Source organism: Mastigoproctus giganteus, chromosome 12 (genome assembly GCF_048544385.1).
Source record: "Mastigoproctus giganteus isolate SK-2022 chromosome 12, ASM4854438v1, whole genome shotgun sequence".
NCBI lineage: Eukaryota > Metazoa > Arthropoda > Arachnida > Uropygi > Thelyphonidae > Mastigoproctus > Mastigoproctus giganteus.
In genome coordinates this window covers 100,117,683-100,138,598 of record NC_143586.1, presented here as the reverse complement: position 1 = coordinate 100,138,598, position 20,916 = coordinate 100,117,683, and the positions used below count along the sequence as shown (strand labels likewise).

General features: G+C 36.5%; 2 protein-coding genes across 5 annotated transcripts in view; one reads left to right on the top strand and one right to left on the bottom strand.

The window, feature by feature from the left end:
- LOC150077297 (COX assembly mitochondrial protein 2 homolog) overlaps positions 1–11,238 on the top strand; it is a 102,040-nt gene extending 90,802 nt beyond the window's left edge. The window contains exon 4 of the mRNA XM_090386562.1: positions 9,586–11,238. The gene's annotated coding sequence lies outside the window, so the exon portion shown is untranslated. The remainder of the gene's footprint in view (positions 1–9,585) is intronic.
- Positions 1–20,916, bottom strand: part of LOC150077296 (uncharacterized) — a 702,167-nt gene that overhangs the window by 45,125 nt on the left and 636,126 nt on the right. For all 4 annotated transcript variants that reach the window (XM_090386557.1, XM_090386560.1, XM_090386559.1 and 1 more), the window contains exons 20-21: positions 17,634–18,122; positions 8,404–8,569 (exon numbers count right to left, since the gene is read on the bottom strand). In XM_090386557.1, coding sequence (XP_090242683.1) covers positions 8,404–8,569; positions 17,634–18,122 — 655 coding nt within the window. The remainder of the gene's footprint in view (positions 1–8,403; positions 8,570–17,633; positions 18,123–20,916) is intronic.

Genomic DNA, 20,916 nt, shown 5'->3' with positions numbered 1-20,916 from the left:
CTGGGTTTTTTTTGTAGACTAATTGACTAGATCACTAAATTTCCCATAGTCTGAGGCTTTCAGCCCTAAACTACTTTTTAGTCTTTACTATCGCAAACCATCTGGCATCTTCGTATTGTAGAATCATACTTCATAACTGGGTTGTCGCTCACTGGATCAGCAGGGCACCTACCCGCCCACCGATGAGAGGCCAACAAGCTCCGAAATGGTGCCGTTTGGGTGGTGATATCTGCTGACAATAAGTAACATCTGTCTTCTCTACCAGTGAAGCACCTTATTCGAGGTAGAGCAACATCATTGCAACTTGTAAAGGCATTCACAATATGAGATGTAACAAAAACAATGCCATTTCACATACTTCGGTGATTTACTACAAAATAAACTGATGCTTTTCACTAATTTGTTTGTCTAGTAAATTTCCCATAGTCTGAGGCTTTCAGCCCTAAATCCCTTTTTAGCCTATTAAGTTAGTTAAACCATGTTGTGTATCCTTTAGAATGCCATATCTAACTGAATTGTTTCTTGATTACACTTTTAATCATTGCCTCTAAGATTTTCCCTACCACCGAAGTCAGACTTACTGGTATGTAGTTACCAACTTCACTCTTAGAATCGCCTTTATGCATTGGCAATACATTGGCACTTCTCCATATCAGAGACATGGTGTCACACAGATATAAGAATGAAGAATTGGAATTTGGGGAGTACAATATGTACAGAAAGGATAGCAAAGGAGGAGGGGTTATGCTGATAGTTAAGAAACGTTGTTGTTTGGTTTTTAGGAGCATTAGCAACTAAGGCCATATTGCTCCGGGATGTGCGGTGGTCATTCCCTGACCTTTCCGCATCATCCGTATTTGGTGGTGACGGGCTCGAACCCCGGTCTAATCAAGAAGCGTGTGCTACGCACTGTTGCTCCTTCCCACCTGGCTACGGAGGCGCCGATAGTTAAGAAACAAAATCTAAGGAAGTGCATCAAGTTGACATAGATGGACAGTGCAATGTTGAGTCAGTTTAGTGTGACATAAGCACTGGGAAAGCAAAAATGAGGATATGAGTTTGTATAGGCCTAATGACTCTGATGAGTACAATAAACAATTATACAGAGAAACAGAGTGGGCCAGTAAATCAGTGTGTCTTAATGGGGAATTTTAACTTCCCAGATATTGACTGGAACTTGAGGATTGGTCACTTGCACATTAGCAAGGCTTTTGTCAATTTATTGGATGATTGTTTTCTACAGCAGCATGTTAGAGAGGCAACAAGAGAGAGTAACACTCTGATTATAAGCAGTCATTATTCATGCAATAAGAATTTACAGATAAAGGACACTAGGTGGCAGTGATCACAGTGTGATGTGGGATTTACTTAATGATGTAACTACAATCAGGGGTAAAGGGAAGGGTTTTTGCTTTCGTAAAGGTGACTACAGTGGTCTCAGAGATTTTTTTAAGTTCTACACAGCTGGACCAACTGATGATGTTACCAACAGAAAATTCTAAATGGGAAGCATTCAAGGAAGTAATCTTGGAAGCTACTAGGCTTTTTGTTCCAAATAAGAACTACTGTTCTATATTTAAGCCCAAATGGATGTCAGATGACTAATGAGGCTCGTGGCAAAGAAGAAAAATGCATGGATGCATATAAATTATCAGGCGACACAGAAACCTGTGGTATATATAAGTTAGTCTGTAATAAAGTCACAAAGGAGGTTAGGCATGCAAAGGCAGATGAGAAATCTTTGGTAATGAATGCAGAGAAAAACAGCAAAGACTTCTTTACTTGTATAAACTCTAAAAGGATGAGAATGAATCAGAGTGGTCCACTTAACATAGTTGGTTCAACTATTTTATTTATTTCGTATGATGTGATCAATACACGAAGGAACGAGTTTTTTTCTTGCTTCCTTCGTGTATCGTGGCCGGGATATCCAACCAACCGGTTGGTTCGGCACCATCCACTGTCCAGCCCGAGGCGGGAATCGAACCCACGACCTTTGGGTTGCCAGGCAGGCACTTTACCTACCCGGCTAGCCCGGTCAGCGGTTCAACTATTGATGATCATGCTCAAATTGCTGATAAACTGAATGAGTATTTTGCATCTACATTCACACACGAGAAATTATTCAAGGAGGAGAGGGTTAGACATTTATCAAACTCTAACAGGGAGTTAAATGATTTTGTTATAACTGAGAGCAAAGTGGAGGAGAAATCGTTGAAGTTAAACATAAGAAAGGCACCTGGTGTGGATGGGATCTAGCCAGTTATATTAAAGGAGGTGACAAAGGAAGGAAGCAAACCATTAGCCGTAATTATGAGACCATCCTTGGACTCAGGGGAATTCCCCACAGACTGGAGATGTGCAAATGTATCTCCAATTCACAAAAGGGATCGAAGGGTGACACAAGTAATTACACACCTATTAGTTTGACTTCTGTTCCAGGGAAAGTAATAGTCATTGGTTAAAGAAGCATTGCAGGATCATCTATAAAAGACAGCAGTAATAATTCAGACATAGCATGGGTTTGTTAAGGGGAAGTCTTGTCTGACCAATTTGATTGCATACTATGATATGGTTATAGAGAAACTGGATGCAAAAAAATAAATTTTGATATCATGTACTTGGATTTCAGCAAAGCTTTTGATACTGTTGCCCACGGAAGACTACTGTACAAATTGGAGCAATATGGCATTAAGGGCAAGTTGCTACAATGGATAAAAGGATGGTTGAGTGGAAGAAGACAAAATGGTAATCAATGGATACTTCTCTTTGTGGATTAATGTTATTAGTGGAGTCCCCCAGGTTTTGGTGCAGGGTCCATTGTTGTTTTGTATATTTATCATTGATATTGATGAAAGTATATCAAGCTTTATGTCAAAGTTTGCAGATAATACAAAGGTTGGGAGGGTTGTTAATAATAGTAATAACAGTATGCTACTGCAACAGGATCTAGTAGTAGTAATGGAGGCATGCATTGCAAGAAGGCCAGCGTATGTAGCATCAGCCAAAAAAAAATAAAAATAATAAAAAAAAATCAATTTCACACACCCATTCCCCCTAAAAGTTTGTCCAGTTCCTCCTTGAATTCATTTAACTAATCAACTTCCGCAACGACGAATGAAAGTTTGTTCCAGCAATTAACCACCCGCTGACTAAAGGCAAATTTCCGCACATCTATTCTACAACTGTCTTTCCTCAATTTGAATTTATGTCCTTTTAGGTTTGTAATCTGAGCAAACGGAAGAATCCCATCAGAATTCAGCGTGCTCAACCCATTCAAGGCCTTATACACCTCAATCAGATCACTTTGCAGATGCAGTCTCCAGCCACAGCAATTTGCAGAACTTTAGCCTTTCTTGATAAGAGGACCCCTTCATTTCTCACCAATCTTGTTGCTCTTCTCTGTACATGCTCAAGCAACTTTACATCCTTCCTAAAATGAAGCCTCCAGACCTGTATGCAGCACTCAAGGCATGGCTTGACCATTGCTTTATACAAAGGGATAATCACCTCTTTTTCCCTACTAGCAAAATTCCTGTATATCATTGACACCCCACGACCTGCTCTGGCAGCCTGTCTGTGTTGCTCAGAAAACTTCATATCTGACTGTACAATTACTCCCAGATCTTTTTCATTTTCAATCACCCTAAGTGTAGTAACGACAGAGTTGGTACATTTCTCTGCAGTTACTTCTACCCATATGCAGTACTTTGCATTTGTCAATGTTAAACTTCAGTTGCCACTTCTCAGCCCATCTGCCCAAAATTTCTAAATCCTTTTGCAGTAGCACACTGCCATTACTATCATTAACAACCCTGCCAACCTTTGTATCATCTACAAACTTCGACATTAAGCCTCATATACCTTCATCAATATCACTGATAAATATACAAAACAACGGTGGACCCAACACCGAACCCTGGGGGACTCCACTAATAACATTAGTCCATGAAGAAGAGGAGCATCTGTTGATTACCACTTTCTATGTCCTCCTACTCGACGACTCTTTTATTCAACTGGAAAGGTTGTGCAGATGGTCTGAGTAGTGGCAACTGAAGTTTAACATTGACAAATGTAAAGTATGCATATGTGTAGCAGTAACCCTAGAGAAATGTACCAACTGGGTGTTGGAGAATGAGAGACCTGGGGGGATTGTGCAGTCAGATATGAAGTTTTCTGAGCTGTGCAGACAGACTGTCAGAGTAAGTCATGGGGTCTTGTCAATGATATACAGGAATTTTGCAAGCAGGGATAAGGAGATGATTATCTCCTTGTATAAGGCAATGTCAAGATACCCCTTGTGTACTGGAAGCTACATTTTAGGAAGGATGTAGAGTTGCTAGAATGAGTATAGAGAATATCCTGAAAGAGGCCTCTGAGGTCGGGAAAACTCATGTCTAAGAATATATAAATTCATACACCGACCATTGAATAAAATTTAAATATGACTACAATCTTTACACAAAAAAAAAAAAAAAAAAAAAAATTTACAATAAACTATTACGGAATGCTAAAAACTGTAATAAAAGATCATTTACAATAAAATTTGCTAAAATATAAAACATTAAAAGCGCTAAAAATCTGAAGCTTTCGGGAGCGTCAGCTCCCTTCTTCAACAGTGATATGACTTCCTGCAACATCTCCTTAAGTAGCAGGCTCACGGTACCTCCACACGTGGTATTTCTCCACGTGGTTCAATCGGCACATGGTCAGAACTGGAAGCGGAAATGTCTCGGGAACGTGGCAAAGAAAATCGTTCATCCGACCTTAATATAATTGTTTCAAAGATAGGATTAATACTTATACCTCTATCTCTGTTTATTGTATTCCTACTGGATGAACTAATCCGTAAACCCTCGAGCCATTTACGCTCCCAGTATCCATGTGCACGATCCAAAATAATAGCGTCCTCCGGGGAGATTTGATGCTGCTTCTCCCAAAAATGTTCGGCCACAGCAGACTTGTTGTATTCAGCGGTTCTTATGGCATTTAAATGTTCCCCCAGACGATCCCTGAGCCGCCGTTTTGTTTCCCCCACATAACACTCCCCACAATCCGGGCATTCTATTCTATAAACCACTCCACTACTAAGATCTTTTGGTACGCGGTCTTTGACCTGAGACACAGCTGTGCACAGCCTCCGCCCAGGAAGCTGTACACAGCGTGTCCCATAACCCCGTAAAATTCTTGCTAGATGTTCAGTAAGGCCCGGATAGTAGGGGATGTATGCGGTGGCTACCGGAACGAACGACTCCCTACGTTCGGACACTCCTCTACTATATCTATCCAGGATCCTCTGGGGGTATCCGCACTTTCTAAGTTCTGCCGTGACACGATTAATTTCTTTTTCTTTATCCTCAGAAGTGGTACAGTGTGATCTTACTCTGTCAAATAAAGCTTTTGCAACACTATTCTTATATTGTCCAGCTTGTGCTGAATTGAAATGGGTGTATTGTCCTGAATACAGAAGATTATAATAAGAAGGCATTGGATCTTCTGCAAGATAATAACACTTATAAGGTGATCCAGAGGAACCCGTTGGTGGGGCTGGAACAGCGAGTCAATAAACTGATACAATCCTGGTTGAACACGGAGAAGATTACCAAGGAGACTTACTGGTCATCGGACACACTACAGGTAGTCAACTGCCGCGATTCTACGGACTGCCAAAAATTCATAAGGCAGAAGTGCCCTTGAGACCTATAGTTTCATTTATAGGGAGTCCTTCCTATGCGCTATCAGGGTACTTGGCTAAATTAATTGCACCCATAGTGGGGCAGTCCGAATATGTTGTTAAAGACAGTAGAGAGTTTGTGAATTTTGTGGGGAATTTGACTATAAATGATGATGAGAGCATGATCTCTTTTGACGTTATATCTTTATTTACATGTATTCCTATTAGTCATGCAGTATATTGTGTAAAAATGGCATTGACCAGGGATGTCTCCCTTGGTAATAGATCACTTCTCGGTGTGGAAGACATTTGCACCGGGGTAGAATTATGTCTAGCTAGTACTACCATGTTGTTTCAAGGAACTATGTATAAGCAGGTTCGCGGTACTGCCATGGGTTCACCCATTAGTGCCACCGTGGCCAATCTGGCCATGGAGGAGTTGGAAAGTAGGGTTTTTAGTGGGTGTTCGTTTCCTATTAGGAATTGGAGAAGATATGTTGATGATACCTTTGCCCTGGTCCAGAAGGGGAGGGAGGATGATGCCGTTTGCTGGCTTAATAGCTTCTCCCAATTTATACAATTTACCTCAGAGGTGGAAACGGGTGGTACCCTGTCATTTTTGGATGTATTGATCTCCAGGGTGGGTTTTAGACTTAAGACGTCAGTTTTTAAAAAACCCATGTGTAGAGGTCAATACACCCATTTCAATTCAGCACAAGCTGGACAATATAAGAATAGTGTTGCAAAAGCTTTATTTGACAGAGTAAGATCACACTGTACCACTTCTGAGGATAAAGAAAAAGAAATTAATCGTGTCACGGCAGAACTTAGAAAGTGCGGATACCCCCAGAGGATCCTGGATAGATATAGTAGAGGAGTGTCCGAACGTAGGGAGTCGTTCGTTCCGGTAGCCACCGCATACATCCCCTACTATCCGGGCCTTACTGAACATCTAGCAAGAATTTTACGGGGTTATGGGACACGCTGTGTACAGCTTCCTGGGCGGAGGCTGTGCACAGCTGTGTCTCAGGTCAAAGACCGCGTACCAAAAGATCTTAGTAGTGGAGTGGTTTATAGAATAGAATGCCCGGATTGTGGGGAGTGTTATGTGGGGGAAACAAAACGGCGGCTCAGGGATCGTCTGGGGGAACATTTAAATGCCATAAGAACCGCTGAATACAACAAGTCTGCTGTGGCCGAACATTTTTGGGAGAAGCAGCATCAAATCTCCCCGGAGGACGCTATTATTTTGGATCGTGCACATGGATACTGGGAGCGTAAATGGCTCGAGGGTTTACGGATTAGTTCATCCAGTAGGAATACAATAAACAGAGATAGAGGTATACGTATTAATCCTATCTTTGAAACAATTATATTAAGGTCGGATGAACGATTTTCTTTGCCACGTTCCCGAGACATTTCCGCTTCCAGTTCTGACCATGTGCCGATTGAACCACGTGGAGAAATACCACGTGTGGAGGTACCGTGAGCCTGCTACTTAAGGAGATGTTGCAGGAAATCATATCACTGTTGAAGAAGGGAGCTGACGCTCCCGAAAGCTTCAGATTTTTAGCGCTTTTAATGTTTTATATTTTAGCAAATTTTATTGTAAATGATCTTTTATTACAGTTTTTAGCATTCCGTAATAGTTTATTGTAAATTTTTTTTTTTTTTGTGTAAAGATTGTAGTCATATTAAATTTTATTCAATGGTCGGTGTATGAATTTATATATTCTTAGACATGAGTATAGAGAAGGGCAACAAGACTGATGAGGGGGACCAAAGGGGTGCTCTCACAAAGAAAGGCTTAAGTTAAACAAATTACAGAATCTGGAGACTACGCACCTGCAAGGTGATCTGATCCCATCAGCACTGAGCCTGCTCAATGCTGATGGGATTCTTCTTCTTGCCCAGATTCGCCTGAGGGGAGATATTCAAATTGAGGAAAGACAGTTGTCAAATAGATGTTCAGAAATTTACCTTTAGCCAGCGGGTAGTTGATTGCTGGAACAAACTTCCATCTGTTGACGTGGAAGTTGATAGCTTAAATAAATTCAAGGTAGAACTAGACAAACATTTGGAACAAATGGATGGGTGAAATGGGAAAGGTTTTTTTGCTCTCAGTGCTCAGAGTGAAGAATCAAGCAAGTGAAAAATTCATTTAAGTCAGTGTCATCCCCTATAATTTGACTTAGTTCTTTCTATTAATGATTACAGTGCTTTAAATAATTCTTAACTACTCATGCTATTCACTGATTACTTTTGACAAAAACCTACTCCCTTCTTCTGCTGATCCCTCCTAAATATATCTTGAAAATAAAAAACCCAGGAGTTATTTTATAACCACCTATACTTTTTTATGTAATCTAAGATATAATTCATGAATACTGACATCAAAATATTACCTTTTTTATTGAGCTTTCTATGGCCACATCTTGTATTATCTAATTTTCTGATTACTTATGCTGTACAACCTCTCAACAGCTTTTCGATTTGTTGCGTACCTCATCAAATCCAAATGTACTAAACTCTAAATGAATTGTTATTCTGTCATTTTCTCTTGCCAGGGATCCTCTTGTATCCTGTACCCTTTTTTTATTTTTACAAGTTTATTTAATGTAGTAAATGAAACTACAAATGAGAAAATAAACAGATATCACTATATAAAATCTGCTTGTTTTTCATTTGTTAGTAATTCAATAATTAAAATAAACAATGTCTAAACCTACTTGAATTGCAATGTAACATATTCCAATGACATATACTTGGATATAGGAATGTGGTAACTCAGGCGAGGTCCAGTACCCCGAACACACTGTAGCGTGTTGCAGTACTCTAGGCCAACAGTTACATTCAGCTCCAACAATTTCAATGATTCTACACACCTTGGTAGATCTAAAATATACAAATTAAATTCATTTGCATATTATTAAAAATTTTATAACAAGAAAATGTACACAATGTTCATTATATGAGAACTAAAAGGAAACATTTGGAGATAAACATAAACCTTGGAAAAATTCAAGTTATAACATTTTAGATTGAATAACATAAACCAATATGTGAATTTAATTTAGATTTTATGTTATTAACCAATACACAAGAGAGTTTTCCAAATGTGTGTGGGCTTCTAGCAAGGCAGGGGGAATTGGATCAATATTAATCCTCTTGGTTAAGGACAGAGTTTAGGATCTGCAGATTACCTAAATCTGGCATTGGTTTCTGGTGCTGAATTGCCCATAGCAGTATATTTTGTAGAATTTTGAAATTTTGTAAAAATTAAAATTATGTATATAAATGCTTTTATATATATAAATGTATATATTTTTATTTTTAAAAATATATAAATAGCATATAAAAGCACATATAAATTTAAAAAATATTTTTAAATTTATTATGTGCTTTTTTATGCTTTTCAATATTTTTCTTTATTACCTAACCAGGGCTGACTTTATGGTAAAACTGAGTAGGCACTGACCTAGGCATGCCAAAACCCCCTAAACCTGGCACAAATTGATAAAATTAATCATTCTAAAAAATTAAAATCTTCGCATTGGTTGGAGGTGCCATCAGTCAGTGTGGCCTAGGGGCACCATTAACCCTTGAGCTGGCCCTGTACCTAACAGAGTAAATTTATCATCAAAAACTCAAAATAATGTTTAAAAAATTACATTACTAAAAAGTTTTTTTTTTTTTTTTTTTTTTTTAACAATAATATAGTGAACTCCTAGTCTACGAACAAAAATTTTTATTATCAGACATTTGATTTACAAACTTGTATCTTCATCTGTTTCTGTTTCAACATCTAGAGAAACCAAGTACCTTCCTGATAACTGATTGAGGCACTTAAGGCTTTAAAAGTGTTAGGTAAAAGTAAACTAAATATCATAGCTATCTTTCCTCTTTTACAGGCAACACACAAATGAGAAGATATAGGTTTAAACTGATAAAGCATAAATGAAGACTAGAGAACAGGCAAAAATTTAAAGAGGAATTGGACAAGACAGATAAAGGATACATGAGTTACATTTAGAAGGTTTTTTTTTTTTATGACTAATGTTTACTTGAGCTTTGATTTCATGAAGAGTTTTTCCAGTACTATACTAATAAATTCAAATTACTGAACTATTATTAAGTTAGCAATTTCCAAATAATGCTATAACTTATTAAAATATAGGGGTCAGAACATCTGGTGAAAGCACTAGACACCTTTAGCTATTAACTGTCAATGAAAAGTCTATGAAGTAATAAACAGAGAGCATGACCTATCATGCAATGATTATGAAATTGAGTTAAATCTTTTTTTTTTTCCAATTCCAAACAGAAGAAAATCAGTAAGGAAATCCAGAATAAGAAGATGAGAGATACAAAAATGTTATTTAAATCAAATAATAACCAGAGATTCCAATGTTAGCAATTGAAGAATAACTTAATCCTGAACTTAGCCTCATCAATATGTGGATATGTGAGTATGTTTGATGTTTTCACAATCTCCAACTGTATTGATAAAGCTCAGATTATTAAGTTTAATTTAGAACTTCAACTTCAGATACTGGAATCTCTAATTATTAACTGTTATAAACAAAAGTTTTTAACTCTAAACTTCTTAATGCTGCCTCTAGTTTTCATCCATTTGGCACATAGATTGCAATATTCTTTCACAATCTACCTGTTTAATTACTGCATGCATGCTATCTCTATTTATTACTTTGTATATGCTTCTTTTCATAGACTATTAACTAGTTGACGTTCTCTGTTGAAAGTCACCTATGTACTGACTCCTAGTATTTAACACAGTGTGTTCAGTTTTTTAATTTATGATAAACCTATGCAATTTGCAAAATAAATGCACTATGCTATGTTGGAAAGAAATAATAATTTATAAAACTTTAAAAGTCATATAGAGATATAACAAAGATTTTGGAACTCTTTGATTCCCCATCAGTGGCGAATAATATAAAATTATAAAACACACACATTATTACTGAGATGCACATAAAAAAGTAATGAAACCCTCTTCTCTTTTATATTGAAGAAACCTATGTGAAATGTACATGTTATAACAAATGTTTTTAATTGGTGCATCAGGCAATGATAATTTGTTAATACTTTCATATTTTTTTGTGAACTTGAAGATGCTTCTGCCAAAATCATTTGTTGAATCCAAATAGTATACTATCTGCCAACTTTTAGAAATGTGAATTTTCTACAAGATTTAAGGAAGAAATACATACAGATGGTATGGTCTGTAATACAGTGAACTATCTCTTCTCCATGTGCCCAAGTAATTGTATACAGAGTTAGATTTTAAACAAATAACAGGTGGCAGCTTTGAAAATATTTTTATTTAATAATTAAATAAATACACTCACCTATGGCAGTCATGTAATTATTTCTTATATGTATTTTATGTAAGTTAATCTCCAGACTTGTCTTGCTATTTTTATAAACAGAGAGAGAGAGAGCGAGAGAGAGATTCCACCAGGACATACAATCAATGGAGAAGAGATACCAAAGGTGGGATAAAGCTGTTGTTTACTTCTGGCAAATATTAATACTCTGTTTTGTACAGAAGTTAAACATTGTTAATAAATCTGATGTAATACAGTACTATTACATATTTAGTTTTCTTTCATTTCATTTCTTGACACACTACTAAAAACTAAGGTCATATTCATACTTGGCAAACCCAAATTACATAAAAAAACACCACGAAATGCAAATAAATACCTTTTTGAACATATGTTACATAATGAAATCAGAATAGGAGAAAATAAATATAAGTTTATTAGTCACTCATCAAAGAAATTATACTGACAATAAAGAGTGACCTGCCTTGAATAGCATGTGGCCAGAGGGAGCTATACAGACAGAGTGGGTGAGTACATCAGAATATCTTATCACTTGGGATTTAACTTTCCAGATATTTACTGAAACTTGTAGGATGGACATTAGCAGAATATTTATGGATTTACTGAATGACTGTTTTCTATACCAGGCAACAAGAGACAACAACAAAGGCATCAGGAGAATGAGTGCCTCTTCGTCAGCTGATGAAGAGGCACTTCGCTTTGAAAGCTACTATGTATATTAACGCTTTTATTATATTATATTTTAACACTTTTATCTTATTGTATTTTAACGCTTTTATCTTATTTTATTTCTGTTTTATCTTATGTATATATCATTTTTATTTTTATATTAATAAATTTATTTTAATCAGTTAGTCGGTCGTCGCAAGAAACTTGGATGATGGTGTCTATCTTTATTGCTAAATCATGTAAGAAGAATTTGTTGCAAAGACAGGGAGCCATTCCCGATAATATTTGTATAAAGCTGGTTAGCATGCCATACAGCAAATAGCAAACAGTCCATCTTGGCCCCCAAGACTCTACCAATCTTTTATAATTTCTAGTCCAAGTGTTTTCAAAACGTTGAAAAGTTCTTTGATTTTTTTTTTGTTTTTCATTAGTGACAAATCGTGTAATTTTATCTATGAACATTTTGAAATGATTCACTTGTTTTATTTCAACAATGGAATCAGCTAAAACAAGTTTCAAGTGATGCTTTAAACCAGCATTTCCCAAACTTTTTTAGTCATGGAACACTTTTCATCTCACAACATATTCACTGAACACTTATGAAACACAAGTTTAGCAGGAGCCAAAGAACTGTTTGTAATATTTTATTACATAGACACACTGTGCATCAGAAGCATCTTAATTTCCAACACATGTGAAGCCAAAATTCAAATAACTCTCATTGTACTTTCGTTTTGGTCTTTTATTAGTTAGTTCCTGTTTTTTCACTTCGAATTTTTGGGGAACAAAAGGCTGCGACTGTTCATCATCACTTCGAAGTGTGACAGTATTGTGTTCATCGACCACAGTTGCACTACTAGAAGTACTTTGCTTCTCGTTTTAAAGTTCCTTTTTACAACCACAAATCTATGGTCACATATTTTAATAATAATATTTCAAAATATTAATAATTATCAAAAAGATTTATACTAGGAAATAAGTTTAGTTATGATATCGGTTCGCTTCCTCCTCTCTTTCAACCGATGTACTCCCAACTGAATTGCATACAAATCTCTACATTGCTACTTTTTCATAGGTGTCATACTTCTCTATGCAAGGCCCACCAAAATAAAGTGTTCTGCGGTCTATTTGATTGTTAGTCAATGCTAGTATATTAATAGCTGAAAAAAAAATTATGTTAAATATTATAATGATACAAAAGTGACGTACACTACAAATATACAAACTTTATTTTATTTTATTAATTATGATTTTTCACAGAACACTTGTTCACATCTCACGGAACACTAGTTCCGCAGAACACAGTTTGAGGCGCCACAGGAGCAGCAGTGCATAGCACACGCTTCTTGATTAGACAGGGGTTTGAGCCCGTGCCCACCAAATACGGAGGATGCAGAAAGGTCAGGGAATGACCACCGCATATTCCTCTCCAGGAGCAATATGGCCTTAATTGCTAATGCTCCTAAAAACCAAATAACAAACAAACACAGTTTAAGAAATGCTGCTTTAAACAATGCCAAATGTCAGGAAATCTTTTAAAAGTCTGGTGGTCACTACTGATTTACACCCAAGCACCATCAGAACAAAATATTACCAAATTATTTTTCAAATATCCAGTATTGAATCCAATTTTGTGTAAACTCTAACAAATCTGTTTATATAGTCTAAGAATCCTGTGCTTCTAACTCAACCAAATCAAAGAAAATTGTTGGCAAAAGATCAGAATCTTCAACTTTTATAAAAATTATGAGCATTGATTTACTAGGTACAGTTGAAGCTTCATCAGTGATGATACAAAGCTTTAAATCTTTTTTTTTGATTAATTTATTACATATTTCTTTTTTAATTTCTGATGCAATGTGATCAACTATTTTAACAGTGATTTTGCAAGAATGGAGTCCCACTCCCATGTCCAACCCATTTTTCGCTTATAGTTCAATCTCATTTTCAATGTCAGAAAATGGCTTCTTTTTGCTATACTGTAAATTGTATTAAAGACTTTACATGTAGAGCTGGTATATTTTTGATTTATTTTATCTATGCATTTGATAATTACATCATCTATGTGATGTAATTATCAAATGTAATGTATTTCAGTTGTAAACATATTTGGTGTGCTTTCGATGAAAGGTGTTCATCCATTTTCTTTTGAAGAGATGCTTGCTGGATGGTTTTATTTTTCTCAGATTCTTCAATATTGCAGTTACTCCATTCCACTGATACATAAATTCCCTTCATTTTTATTGAATCTATTTTTGTACGGTATTACAACCCAGTTTCCTGTTGAGAATAAATAAATCATATTTTTTCTGGAATTCCTCAACCACCTTTGTGCTCCAGCAATCAGGAGGAACAGTTGCTGAAAATTCACCTCCTGTTTGTACAGTATTAGATGTGGAAACTTCATCACCTGTGTTAGAATTCCACTCTGATCTTCATTTGAATTTCGTTTTTTGGTTTCTTTTTTAAAAAAAATTATAAAAAACATGTTTTCGCTTCATTTTTGTGGCTGAAATATGTGTAGATAAATTTCAAATTGTAATAATAGTATTACAGTAATAATATGATAATAATGTAGATATAAAAATTACTAAATCTTAAAATTGACATTAAACAATTATATAATTGTGTTACATTTGTTAACTTATTTATATTTGCACAAAACAAATTAATGAATAACACAAATGTAAAGGGTAGATGTGCAAGAGAGTAACCACTACTGAGTCTACACAAATACCATGATGCCCTGCCATGTCAATAATATAATGAATACATGTAAAATATTTTACTGTGTTTTTATAAAAAAAAAAATATTCCATACAAAGAAAATTTTGCATGGACTACAAGGATTAAGGACTAGGTCGGAAAACTCAGGACATTTTAGAAACTGGTTCATACAAACTGGTGTGAATCGGTGAATCCCACCACTGGTTTAAATCCTGTCACGATGATGTCGCCTTTGTCAGCTTTTTGGATAATAATATAGGGATTATTTTTTTTTTAACTTACGTTATATCAGTTATATTAGACTGGGATCCGAGAGGTGTTTATGATAGCATTAAGTAGTTAAGATGGGGATCCAAACGAGCGTAATGGCGGGCGTTGTGATGTCATACCAAAGATCTTATTGGATGTTGTGCTATAGAAAACGATCAAACGTAAACGATGGTCAGGTTTATGAACTTTGATAAAAGCAAACATGTTGGGAAAAATGTTGTTACGGATACCTATTTTTGTAAGGTGTGTAAGTTTATTGCATGATTTGCTCATAGCCCACTAAGCCGAGTATCTAACTTGTTTTTTAAGCTTTGAACTGGCGTAATTGTTGTCTGTTTTATAGGTTTGAGTGTCAGAAAGAATTTGTTGTATTTTATTTGCACATCTCCACGGACTGAAGATGTGCAAATGTATCCCCAATTCACAAAGGGGGATGAAGGGTGACACAAGTAATTACAGACCAGTTAGTTTAACTTCTGTTCCGGGTAAAATAATGGAGTCACTGGTTAAAGATGCATTGCAGGATCATCTAGACAAGACTGCAGCAATAATTCAGACACAGCATGGGTTTGTTAAGGGAAAGTCTTGTCTGACAAATTTGATAGGATATTATGATGTGGTTACAAAGGAACTGGATGCAAAAAATAATTTTGATATCATATATTTGGATTTCAGGAAAGCTTTTGACACTGTTGCGAATGGAAGACTATTGTACAAATTGGAGCAGAATGGTATTAAGGGTAAGTTGCTACAATGGATAAAAGGAATGGTTGAGTGGGAGAAGACAGAGGGTGGTAATCAATGGGCGCTGCTCTTCTTGGACTAATGTTATTAGTGGAGTCCCACAGGGTTCGGTGTTAGGTCCACTGTTGTTTTGTATATTTATCAATGATATTGATGAAGGCATATCAGGCTTAATGTCGAAGTTTGCAGATGATACAAAGGTTGGCAGGGTTGTTAATGACAATAATGACAGTGTGCTACTGCAACAGGATCTAGATAATTTGGGCAGATGGGCTAAGAAGTGGCAACTGAAGTTTAACCTTGACAAATGCAAAGTACTGCATATGGATAAAAGTAACCCCAGAGAAATGTACCAACTGTGTGGTACTACACTTAAGGTAGTAGAAAATGAAAAAGACCTGGGAGTAATTGTGCAGTCAGATATGAAGTTTTCTGAGCAATGCAGCCAAGCTGCCAGGGCAGGTCATGGGGTTTTGTCAATGATATATAGGAATTTTGCTAGCAGGGAAAAGGAGGTGATTGTCCCTCTGTATAAGGCAATGGTCATGCCATGCCTTGAGTACTGCATACAGGTCTGGAGGCCTCATTTTAGGAAGGATGTAGATTTACTTGAGTGTGTACAGAGAAGGACAACAAGATTGGTGAGGGGAATAAAGGGATCCTCTTACAAAGAGAGGCTTAAGTTCTGCAAATTGCAGTACCTGGAGACTAGGCACCTGTGCGGTGATCTGATTGAGGTATATAAGGCCTTGAATGGGTTGAGCACGCTGAATTCTGATGGGATCCTTCCACTTGTTCAGATTACGAACCTAAGGGGGCATAAATTCAAATTAAGAAAAGGCAGATGTAGAATAGATGTGCGGAAATTTGCCTTTAGCCAGCGGGTGGTTAATTGCTGGAACAAACTTCGATCTGTCGTTGTGGAAGTTGATAGGTTAAATAAATTTAAGGAAAAACTGGACATGCATTTGGAGGGAATGGTGTGATTTTTTTTGCTGATGCTGCATAAGCTCATACACTTGCTTTCTTGCATCATGTGCCACTTCTACTACTACTACTACAATGAGAACTTGCACACGTGGCTGAGGTAGTTGGTCTCAGGCAAAGGGTGTATGGTTTTCATCCAGCAAACAATTTGATGACAGAATATGTGTGGTATACAGACCCAGCATTCTACAACTCATATTTGCTTTGGTACTTCACTCTCACTCACTCTCTCTCTCTCTCTCTCTCTCTCTCTCTCTCACACACACACACACACACACACACACACACACACACACACACACACACACACACACACACACACACAAACTGAATTTAGAAGCAGGTGCATAAAAACTGAAATGAGTTGTGGCTGGTACCTCAGACTCAACCCCAGAGCAACGTATCAACAACTCTGTGGTACTACACCAACAGTGGTAGAGAATGAAAAGGACCTGGGGGTAATTGTGCAGGCAGATATAAAGTTTTCTGCGCAGTGCAGACAGTTTGAAAGAGTAGCTCATGGTGTCTTGTCAATGATATACAGGAATTTTTCTAGCAGGAATAAGGAGGTGATTATCCCCTTGTATACGGCAATGGTCAGGCCACATCTTGAGTACTGTATACAGATCTAGAAGCCTCATTTCAAGAAGGATGTAGAGCTGCTGGAACGAGTACAGAGAAGGGCAACAAGATTAGTGAATGGAACAAAGGGTTGCTCTTATGAAGAAAGGCTTAAGTTTTGCAAATTACAGTGTCTGGAGACTAGGCACTGGCGAGGTGATCTGATAGAGGTATATAAAGCCTTGAATGGGTTTGAGCATGCTCAATGCTGATGGGATTCTTCCTCTTGCTCAGAATAATCACCTGAGAGGGCATGAATTCAGATTGAGGAAAGACAGATGTAAACACCGAAATACCTGTCCAGCCAAGCCTAAATAAATTTAAGGCTTGGCTGGACAGCTATTTCGAATGAACAGAGGGGTGAAATGGAAGTGGTTTTTTTTTTTTTTTTTTTTTTTTGGCTAATGCTGCATAAGCTTGCTTTCTTGCATCATATGCCTCTGCTAATGATAGAGAGCAGAGAAAATTCTTTTTTCAATTTTTATAAATGTAGATAATAAAAATACTAATGCAAATGTCTTGATAATCTTTCCTATATTATTAATAAAATAAAGATTGGAAAATGGTACCTTTACGAGCTTGCGTTTTAACTAACTGTCCTCGGATGTCTCCACTTTCTCTTTTTCTCTGCCTGCGTTCTCTAAAGGCATCCATATCTGATGAGTCTGGTTCTTTCCACATTTCCCTTAATTTATGAACAAACATATTTCTTCTCAAATCAGATTGCTGAAAATCTGAATGACTATTATTGTTATAAGGCAACAGATGAGAGGACTTTGTTAATAATGACGATGTGGCACTGTTATCTTGTACAACTTCTAATATATCATGATCATTACCCAAATGATCAACAAGTGATGAATCAGGCTTATTTTCATTCCTTCCATGATGATTATTATACTGAACTGCAATTGCATCTGCTTTCCCAACAGTGTTAAGAGATGGAGTTGGTTCATATGGAAGGGAAGCATCAGCTCCATGAAAAATCAGTGATGGATTATGTTCTACACCACGTAGCATACTGCTGTTGGTATCATCATCCAAGATGTTACTAAGATCTGTGTAGAAAAATAAGTACATTAAAATATGTAACAAAACAATTAATAGTCATAAGTATGTGTAGAAAATAATAGCATTTTAACAGGGATGAAAATCTTAATTTAATGATACCTGATTATTACAGACATATATGTTAGTGCATATGCATCATGTCTATATGCAATAAGTAACAATAGTCTTCTCTATTGGGAAAGCATTACTTATTTGAAGTATAATCAGATAGGCAACTCAAGAAGGTATTCACATTATGAGATGTAATGAAATGATGCCACTATTAATAAATTCAGTTAATTTACTGCACATAGACATGATGTATTTGCACAAACTTATATGTATAAATTTTCCTGTAGTCTGAGACTTTAGCCCTGAATTTTTATTATGATACCTGATTATAATAAGGATTCAATTTATAAATTCTTACTTACTGCAATGATTTGTATATATAGTTATAATACCAATACAATTTGATTATTATAATATTATTTAAAATAACTAAATGCAGAAGGCATAATACATTAAGAGTTTAATATCTATATAATATTGGTGGTAGATACACCATAGACAACTCTTAAGAAAATACAAAGTAGGTGTAGGCATCATTTGCTCTTTCTCATATTGTGCTCTGCCTTCATGACGAGTTGCCATGATATTGCACTACCTCGAATAAGTAACACTTCATTAATAGAGAAGACTATTGTTACTTATTCTCAGTGAGTACCACCACCCAGACATGTTTCAAGGCTATTGGCCTATCATCGGTGGGTGGGCAGGTACCCTGGTATTGCAGACATGACGACCCAGTTGTGAAGATAATCACACAATATGAGAGATGCCAAAAGGTGTATATGACAATATTTAAAATAACTAAATGCACAAGGCATAATACATTAAGAGTTTAATATCTATATAATATCAGTGTGTAGATACACCATAGACAACTCTTAAGAAACTACAAAGTAGTTGTTGTAGGCATCATTTGCTCTTTCTCATATTGTGCTCTGCCTTCACGACGAGTTGCCATGATATTGCACTACCTCGAATAAGTAACGCTTCACTAATAGAGAAGACTATTGTTGCTTATTCTCAGTGAGTACCACCACCCAGACATGTTTCAAGGCTATTGGCCTATCATCAGTGGGTGGGTTGTCGTGAAGGCAGAGCACAATATGAGAAAGAGCAAATGATGCCTACAACAACTACTTTGTAGTTTCTTAAGAATTGTCTATGGTGTATCTACACACCGATATTATATAATATTATTATAAAGGATGTACACTGTCCAGTCAAAATATTATGGCCACCTATGTAATAGTAAGTATGTCCTCCTCTTGCTGTTACTACCAAAGCCATACAAGGAATGACTCTATAAAACTTCTGAACATTGCAGGAGGTATGTTGTACCATGTTGCCAGGATTGCATATCATAGTTCTTCACTCCAAAGGGAGCTGTTGAGATATTGTAATATATTGTAGAACTACAGCTGCACCAACTTTACTGTCTGTCTTGGAGCCGTCAGTGTAAATTTGGGTGAAATCAGAGAATTCAAAAGAGTGAGCCGGATGGATTTGTTTAAATTCCCTCTAAATGTTTGTCAAGTTCCACCTTAAATTTATTTAACCTATCAACTTCCACAACGACAAATGGAAGTTTGTTCCAGCAATTAACCACCCGCTTGCTAAAGGCAAATTTCTGCACATCTATTCTACATCTGTCCTTCCTCAATTTGAATTTATGCCCCTTTAGGTTCGTAATCTGAACAAGTGGAAGAATCCCGTCAGAATTAAGCTTGCTCAACCCATTCAAGGTCTTATACACTTCAATCAGATCACCTCGCAAAGGGTTTCTGTCATGGCAATGTGGCTGTGCTTTCATCTGGAATTATGTTATCCATATTTAGTCCCCAACATGTGTTTAAGCTTTTGTTTACCTAATGTGTTACTTTTGTTTACCATGGTTTATTTTACAAAGGTTTATTTTTATGCAAGTTATCCCATTTTGGTGTCAACAGCTATTGCCATATAGGATGATGTGGGAAACATATGATTTTAGCTGCATAGTTTAATAGCAGATCATGCTGACGAAGGAGTAGGGTGTGGTTCGTGTGCTTCTGTATAGAGACTCTGAACTGGTGATGTATGAAAAGCTCCTAGTGCAATTCGGAGGGCATTGTGATGTCCAGAGTCAATCCATTTTAATTCACTTTGTCTAGCTGAGACATATACAGGAGACCATAGTCTCCTGTATATGTTTATTCTAGATCTAATTAATGAATGGTATAGGTGTAGCAGCATGTACTGATCAGCATCACGTGACATAGGCAGAAAGTCCTCAGTTTATTCAGCTTCCTTAGACAGTTTGTATGGATATGCTTTAAAAAACTTAATTTTTTATCCAGAATTAGTCCAAGAAATCTAATACAGTAATACCCCGAAGTTACGCGAGAGGTGGGTCCGACGAAAATCGCGTAAGTCGAATTTGCGTAAGTCGGGGTACAACTTTGCATATAAATACATATAAATTTTGCTTAATTGGGACCAAGGACTAACAAAAACACGTTTAGAAGAAAAATATTAATAAAATTGCAGTTCTTTATACATATTAATACAAAATATGTATTAAAAAAACAAATGACTAACGTAAAAAAGTTATTTCGATGTCGATGGCTTCATAAAATCTAACAAATTCGTCTGACGACACAGCGCCTTCTTTTTTTCAAGCAGAATTTCGTCGTAGCAAGCTAATAATTTTTTTATTCCTTGCTTTGTAGCTATAACGCGTTCTTTGTTGGAGTC